This window comes from Piliocolobus tephrosceles, chromosome 2 (assembly GCF_002776525.5).
Source record: "Piliocolobus tephrosceles isolate RC106 chromosome 2, ASM277652v3, whole genome shotgun sequence".
NCBI classification, from domain to species: domain Eukaryota; kingdom Metazoa; phylum Chordata; class Mammalia; order Primates; family Cercopithecidae; genus Piliocolobus; species Piliocolobus tephrosceles.
Genome location: NC_045435.1, coordinates 101,179,171 through 101,187,079, shown reverse-complemented (window position 1 = coordinate 101,187,079; position 7,909 = coordinate 101,179,171). Strand labels below are relative to the sequence as shown.

The following is a 7,909-nucleotide window of genomic DNA, read 5'->3' as shown; positions in this document are numbered from 1 at the left end:
CATCTCTACAAAACAAAAAAACAAAACACAACCTTGGAAAGAGTGTGAGTTTTGGAGTCAGACCTAGGTTTGACATCCAACTCCACTGCCTATTAGCTATGTGACCTCTGGTAATTAATTGCCTAACCTCTCCGGGCCTCAGCTTTCATCTGTAAAATAATCATAATAGGCCAGGCATAGTGGCTCACGCCTGTAATCCCAGCACTTTGGGAGGCTGAGGCAGGCGGATCACTTAAGGTCAGAAGTTAGAGACCAGCCTGGCCTACAGAGTGAAACCCCATCTCTACTAAAAGTACAAAAAAAAAAAATTAGCTGGGTGTGGTGGCACATGCCTGTAATCCCAGCTACTTGGGAGGCTGAGGCAGGAGGATCACTTGAACCCGGGAGGCAGAGTTTGCAGAGAGTCGAGACCCAGTCACTGCACTCCAGCCTGGGTGACAGAGTGAGACTCTGTCTCAAAAATAAATAAATAAATATAAATAAAAATACAAAAATTAGCCAGGTGTGGTAGTGCACACCTGTAATCCCAGCTACTCTGGAAGCTGAGGCAGGAGAATCACTTGAACCCAGAAGGCAGAGGTTGTGGTGGGCCAGGATTGCACCACTGCACTCTAGCCTGGATGACAGAGTGAGACTCCATCTCAAAAAAAAAAAAAAAATTTCTAAAGCTCAGCATGGTGGTGCAGGCCTGTATAGTCCAGCTACTTGTGAGGCTGAGGCAGGAAAAACACTTGAGTCCAGGGTTCAAAGCCTGCCTGGGCAATATGGCAAGACCAATCTCTTTAAAAAAAAAAAAAAAGAAGAAGGCTGGGCGCAGTGGCTCCTACCTGCAATCCCTGCACTATGGGAGGCCGAGGGGGGGCAGATCACAAAGTCAGGAGATCGAGACCATCTTGGCTAACACGGTGAAAACCCGTCTCCACTAAAAATACGAAAAATTAGCCGGGCGTGGTGGCAGGTGCCTATAATCCCAGCTACTCAGGAGGCTAAGGCAGGAGAATGGCGTGAACCCGGGAGGCGGAGCTTGCAGTGAGCCGAGATTGCACCATGCACTCCAGCCTCGGTGACAGAGCGAGACTCTGTCTCAAAAACAAAACAAAAAAAAAACAAAAAAAATTCCCGCCCGGTGCTGTGGCTCACACCTATAATCCCAACACTTTTAGAGGCCAAGGTGGGAAGATCACTTGAGCCCAAGAGTTCGATACCAGCCCAGACAACAAGGTGAGACCCTGTCTCTACAAAAAATCAAAAAGTTAGCTATGTGTGGTTGCACGTGCTGGTAGTCCCGGCTACACTGAGCCTGTGGCAGAAGGTTGGTTTGCACCCAGGAAATCAAGGCTGCAGTGAGCTGTGAGCTGTGATCACACTACTGCACTTCAGCCTGGACAACAGAGTTAAGACCTTGTCTTAAAAAAAAAAAAGAAAAGAAAAGCTGCCTATGCTGTCTCAGCTACACACTCAGCTCTGGCTTCTTAGCTTCCACCTCATTTTGGAGGAATTAATTTTATTTCCCACATTTCTGATTGGGAGAAAACCTCTTCAAAGAGAGGAGACTCCTCATTCATATCCAAAGAGGTATCTGTGTAAAAAGAAGACAGAATTGTGGACAGAGAAAAGGAAGTTCTGAGATTCTACGATAGTCAATAAGCAAAGGTGGGAATTGTTTGAACCTGGGAGATGGAGGTTGCAGTGAGCCAAGATCGCGCCACTGCACTGCAGCCTGGGTGACAGAAAGACTCCGTCCCCAAAACCTAAGGTATCTCAGACCTGTGGTTGATGAAGGTGCCTTGGACCCTTTGGTCCACTGACCTCCAAACTTATATGACAGAAGTCCTACATGACAGAATTTCACGTCAATTTCATGTCCTACATGAAATTAACCTTGACATGTAGTGCCCAGTCAGGAAGTAAAACAGCCGACTCATACTGCTTTTTAATCTGGAGTTTTGCTTTCTAAGGTGTGCTTGAGCTTTCTTCCCCTCCACCCCGCCCCCAAACATGACAGATGTGTATTAATAACTTCTTTAGAACAGAGGTCCACAGTCAGGTTTACTGACTTGATGCTGCCTGAAAGTATTTACTGAAGGCAGGGCACGGCAGCTCACGCCTATAATCCCAGCACTTTGGGAGGCTGAGGAGGGTGGATCACCTGAGTTCAGGAGTTTGAGACCAGCCAGGCCAGCCTGACCAACATGGTGAAACCCTGTCTCTACTAAAAATACAAAAAATTAGCCAAGCATGGTGGCAGACACCTGTACTCCCCAGCTACTCAGGAGGCTGAGGCAGGAGAATCACTTGAATCTGGGAGGCAGAGGTTGCAGTGATCCGAGATGGTGTCACTGCACTCCAACCTGCGCAACAAGAGCGAAACTTCGTCTCCAAAAAAGAAAGAAAGAAAGAAAGAATTTACTGAAACCCAGATAAAGATTAAGAGATACATTTTCAAGTATTCTGCATGGTTGGCAATGGATGTTAGTATCTGGGATACAAGCTCATTACGCGTTGATGCCAAAATGTTCACAGTAACCTATGCTTGAGCACACTCTTATGCTTGCCTGAAAACACTGTTCCAAAGGAATTTCCAAAAGTCCAAGAAATAAAAATCTGAAGTTTTTTTTAGGCCAGAAACTTTGCCTTCCTTGTGTTAGAAAATGAGCTGGGGCCGGGTACAGTGACTCAAGCCTGTAATCCCAGCACTTTGGGAGGCCGAGGCGGGCGAATCACCAGGTCAGAAGATCAAGACCATCCTGGCCAACCTGGTGAAACCCTGTCTCTACTAAAAATACAAAAATTGGCAGGCTGGGCACAGTGGCTTACGCCTGTAATCCCAGCACTTTGGGAGGCCGAGGTGGGCAGATCACAAGGTCAGGAGATTGAGACCATCCTGGCTAACACAATGAAACCCCATCGCTACTAAAAATACAAAAAATTAGCCAGGCGTAGTGGCGGGTGCCTGTAGTCCCAGCTACTAGGGAGGCTGAGGCAGGAGAATGGCGTGAACCCGGGAGGCAGAGCTTGAAGTGAGCCGAGATCGCGCCACTGCACTGTGGCCTGGGCGACAGAGCAAGACTCAGTCTCAAAATAAACAAAAAAAGAAAATTAGCTGGGCGTGGTGGTGGGCACCTGTAGGCCCAGCTACTTGGGAGGCTGAGGCAGAATTGCTTGAACCCAGGAGGCGGAGGTTGCAGTGAACTGAGATCACACCACTGCGCTCCAGCCTGGCCGACAGAGCAAGACTCTCTCAAAAAAAACCAAAAAAACAAAAACAAAACAAAAAAACTCATCCTAGGCCGAGCACGATGGCTCACGCCTGTAATCCTAGCACTTTGGGAGGCCGAGTTAGGTGGATCACCTGAGGTCAGGAGTTCCAGACCAGCCTGGCCAATATGGTGAAACCCTGTCTCCACTAAAAATACAAAATTAGCTGGGCGTGGTGGCACATGTCTGTAGTCCTAGCTACTTGGGAGACTGAGGCAGGAGAATCACTTGAACCTGGGAGGCAGAGGCTGCAGTGAGCCAAGATTGCGCCACTGCGCTCCAGCCTAGGTGAGACAGAGCAAGACTCCACCTCAAAAACAAAACAAAACTCATCCTGAGCCAGATTGTGAAAGAATTACAGTTGGACAGGGTCAAACCTTGTAAAGCATTTGTTTCGCCAGGCGTGGTGGCTCACACCTATAATCCCAGCACGTTGTCAGGCTTAGGCGAGTGGATCACAAGGTCAGAAGTTCAAGACCAGCCTGGCCAAGATGGTGAAACCCCATCTCTACTAAAAATACAAAAATTAGCTGGGCATGGGGGCGAGTGCTTGTAATCCCAGCTACTCCGGAGGCTGAGGCATAGAACTGCTTGAACCCAGGAGGCGGAGGCTGCAGTGAACCGAGATCACGCCATTGCACTTCAGCCTGGCAACAGAGCGAGACTCTGTCTCAAAAAAAGAAAAAGAAAAGAAAATATTTGTTTCTTTTTCACCCTGGGCAGAGACAGGCAAGAAGCATATGGGCAGATTGCCCTCTTGATTGGAAGGATATGTCTGCTTTTAACCACTGGCTGTATTTCTTTAGGATGCAACCGAGAAAATAAATGAGATGCCAGATTTTCTCATTCTCATTTCTGAATCATGTGCATAAATATGCACATTCACACCCCCTCATTCACCTTTGCCAACTTGTTAGAGAAAGATGAGTCACCATACAGGAACAGTTCTAAATCATTCTAGAGGATTACAAATATCTGAGGAAATAATTCTGGTTTTGGCACTAAACACTTTTCTCTGGGAAAATATCTACCTAGTTTTACAGTTGCTAGGGCCAAAATATTGATAGCAGAGTAACTTTAAAAAATACTTACATCAAGCAGCCTTAATTTAGAACAACATTTTAAAACCTGTGTTTGTTGTACCACCTGTAGCTGAAAAACCCTGAGGGCTTGTTAAAAATGCAGATTCCAGGCCAGGCACAATGCTATGTGCCTGTAAGTTCCAGATACAGACAGGGTGAGAAAATTTTTGAAACAGGGTCTTGTTCAGCCAGCTGAAGTGCAATGGCTACTCAGAGGCACAGTCATAGCTCACTGCAGCCTCCAACTCCTGGGCTCAAGTGATCCTCCCGCCTCGGCCTCCCTAAGTGCTGGGACTACAGGTGTGAGCCCCTAGGACCAACCAGAAAAGTGTTTAAAATGTAGATTCCAGGATCTCACTCCAGATCTACTAAGTTTGGATTTTTGGAGGTGGAGTGCATTTTAATCAAGACCTCAGGGGATTCTAGTGTACTTTAGTTTGTTAGCTGTTGCTTTGTTCACTGGTAAGATTATGGCAAACATTCCTAACATGATTTCACAAAGATTAGAAAACAAAACAAAGATCTCTAAAACTGAATGACTTGTATCCTTGGGATTTCTGAAGCTCATTTTAATGCTTAGTAATTTTTGGACTGCAAGAAGAAGGGAAAAACAGAAAGTGCATGCATTTGAGATTAATAATGTCTGCTACCAGATGAATATTATCCAACACCCTCCCTAATGAAAGTTCCAAGTTTATGGTTTCCTAGACACTGAGAAGACTAGAATTAGCTTTCAGCTATACTATTTTTTTTCCTTCAACCTACAGAAGTTTATTCTTGTGTGTCTCTGTCTGCTGAGATTCTATCATGCAGCAGTGACAGTCTTCTAGAATCATGTAAAACAAGACTTTACTTCTGAGAAGATGCTAAGGAAAAGGAAGGTCACAAAAAATTAAGTTGCTGTTTTTTCAACTTTATAAATGGAGATATATAATGAAAGACTGGAAGAAGGTACCCACAAGCCATCTCATGTTTTTGTGTTAGGGTTGGCCCTGACCCACTTAAGATACCTCTACCTTTATATTCTTTTTTTTTTTTTGAGATGGAGTCTCACTTTGTTGCCCAGGCTGGAATGCAGTGGCACGATCTTGGCTCACTGCAACCTCTGCCTCCCAGGTTCAAGAGATTCTCCCGTCTCTGCCTCCCGAGTAGCTGGGATTACAGGTGCATGCCACCAGGCCCGGCTAATTTTGTATTTTCAGTAGAGACGGGATTCACCATGTTAGCCAGGCTGGTCTTGAACTCCTGACCTCAGGTGATCCGGGCACCTCGGCCTTCCGAAGGGCTGGGATTATAGGCGTGAGCCACCGCGCCCGGCCATTTATACTCATTTTTTTAAATTTAAAAATGATAATAGGCTGGGTGTGGTGGCTCACACCTGTAATCCCAGCACTTTGGGAGGCCGAGGTGGGCGGATCACGAGGTCAGTAGATTGAGACCATCCTGGCCAACATGGTGAAACCTCCTCTCTACTAAAAATACAAAATTAGTCAGGCGCAGTGGTGCACTCCTGTAGTCCCAGCTACTTGGGAGGCTGAGGCAGGAGAATCACCTGAACCAAGGAGGGAGAGGCTGTAGTGAGCTGAGATCACGACACTGCACTCCAACCTGGGTGACAGAGTGAAATTCTGCCTCAAAAAAAAAAAAAAAGATAACAAACATATACTTTAAAATGTCAAATTCTCAGTTAAAAATATCATCATTGGTATGATTTTAACTTACTAGAAAATCAACTTCAAAACCATATATAAAGAAAAATTTATAGGCCAGAAATCCTAATACTGTTTTTCCATTTCCCTTCCAAACTTCATTCACATGCATACATACGTGATTTTAACATAGTTGTAGTCATAGTTTACCAACAAATTTAAGTTCTACTTTTTCTACTTGGCGTTACTTTAAAAATGTTTGCTTATTTCTGCATAGCATCAGAATTAGTTTAAAGGCTACTTTAAAAAAATTAAGTTGATATACTGTCTTTTATCCATTCCTGTATGTAGAAACATTTTGGTTATATCTAGTTTCAAGTTACTGCAAGTAATATAGTTAGACTTATCTCTGCATAGGAGGCTTTTCTCTTTTAAAAGTTATTCATTTAGAATAAATTCCCAGCAGTGGTTTTACTAGCTTAAAGTACATGAACATTTTTACGGGTCTGAATATATAACATATTTACCCTTTGCCCTTCAAAAAAATTATATCAACCTTCATTACCACAGCTATCTGAAACAAAACTGAATACTTAAAAAGGTTGCAAAGTGTCGAATTTTATTTTTTAAGCATTTCACTTTATTTTTGTTACATTATCAGGTACATTAGGGTTTTAATTTTGATTTCCTCATTATGGTTAACAATTTTTAAGTTATAAGTATGCCAGGAACCATTCCAAGTAGTTTATCTATATTAAATTACGTTTTCTCTAAGAATAATTTAAATAAACTCTCGATGTATGAAAATATAAAAACCAACCCTCGATATATTAAATACAAGATAAATTTTTATATTTCCAGAAAATAAATCATCTCATTTCACAGAACTAGAAAGGCACAGATAAATAGGCTACGAAAGAAAATAAGACTTCTAGATTTTTCAGCAGATTTGATTGTTGTGCATAAGAAGAAATTAATTTGAAGACATAATAGCTTCTTTTATTATTGAGAATTTTTTTTCAGGATTAGAAAGTTCATCTAACCTGTATCTTTTTTTTTTTTTTAAGGAAATGATATAGGCTTTCTATATCTTTTTCCTTAGAAACGACTCTATGGAACTTAAAAAGTTCACTGAAGGAAGTGGAATGATGACATGCAAAATGACAACACAACTAATTTTATTTTTTAAGCAGTTAAGAAAACCAGTTAGTAAATAACCTACCTGATCTTGCCAAGCATATCAAACTGATGAATAAGTAGAATCTCAACATATGGAAACTGGAGAGATCGTGTGTCACATTCACAAGAATGATTTACTTCGCAGAGGCTTAAGAGTTTCCACTGCAGGGTTTTGCTCACAGTGAGCTCAGATGACTCAGAGGTGTGGTGACAACAGGAAGTTCCCTAGGGACTGACTGCAGGCAGTCCCAACCCTTTCAGGATCTTTGACTCCTCCTCTTTTCAATAAAAGGTCAGTTACTGTCTACTTCATACAATTTTACGCATATCTTAATATTATAATCTGCATTTGCAGAATGACGAGTTCAGAATAGTTTCATTCTTTGTGGGCGGTTTATTAGTTGTTTGGCTTGGTGTGTTGAAATCCAGTGTGACTTGAGATCTTTTCCCCCTGGGTTCCTGTGAATGAAATAACAAATCCAGTTTGTATCTGTTGGCCTGTGTATACAAAACCAGTTTTTACATTAATTCATACACTCGGCCGGGCGCGGTGGCTCAAGCCTGTAATCCCAGCACTTTGGGAGGCCAAGACGGGTGGATCACGAGGTCAGGAGATCGAGACCATCCTGGCTAACACGGGGAAACCCCGTCTCTACTAAAAATACAGAAAACTAGCCGGGCGAGGTGGCGGGTGCCTGTAGTCCCAGCTACTCCGGAGGCTGAGGCAGGAGAATGGCGTAA

At 43.3% G+C, this 7,909-nt stretch overlaps 1 protein-coding gene across 2 annotated transcripts in view; it reads right to left on the bottom strand.

Annotated features, from left to right (window-relative positions):
- LIPH (lipase H) overlaps window positions 1-7,402 on the bottom strand; it is a 53,924-nt gene extending 46,522 nt beyond the window's left edge. For both annotated transcript variants that reach the window (XM_023187648.2, XM_023187649.1), the window contains exon 1: window positions 7,212-7,402. In XM_023187648.2, coding sequence (XP_023043416.1) covers window positions 7,212-7,260 — 49 coding nt within the window. In that variant the 5' untranslated portion in view covers window positions 7,261-7,402. The remainder of the gene's footprint in view (window positions 1-7,211) is intronic.
- Between the last annotated feature and the right edge of the window lie 507 nt (window positions 7,403-7,909).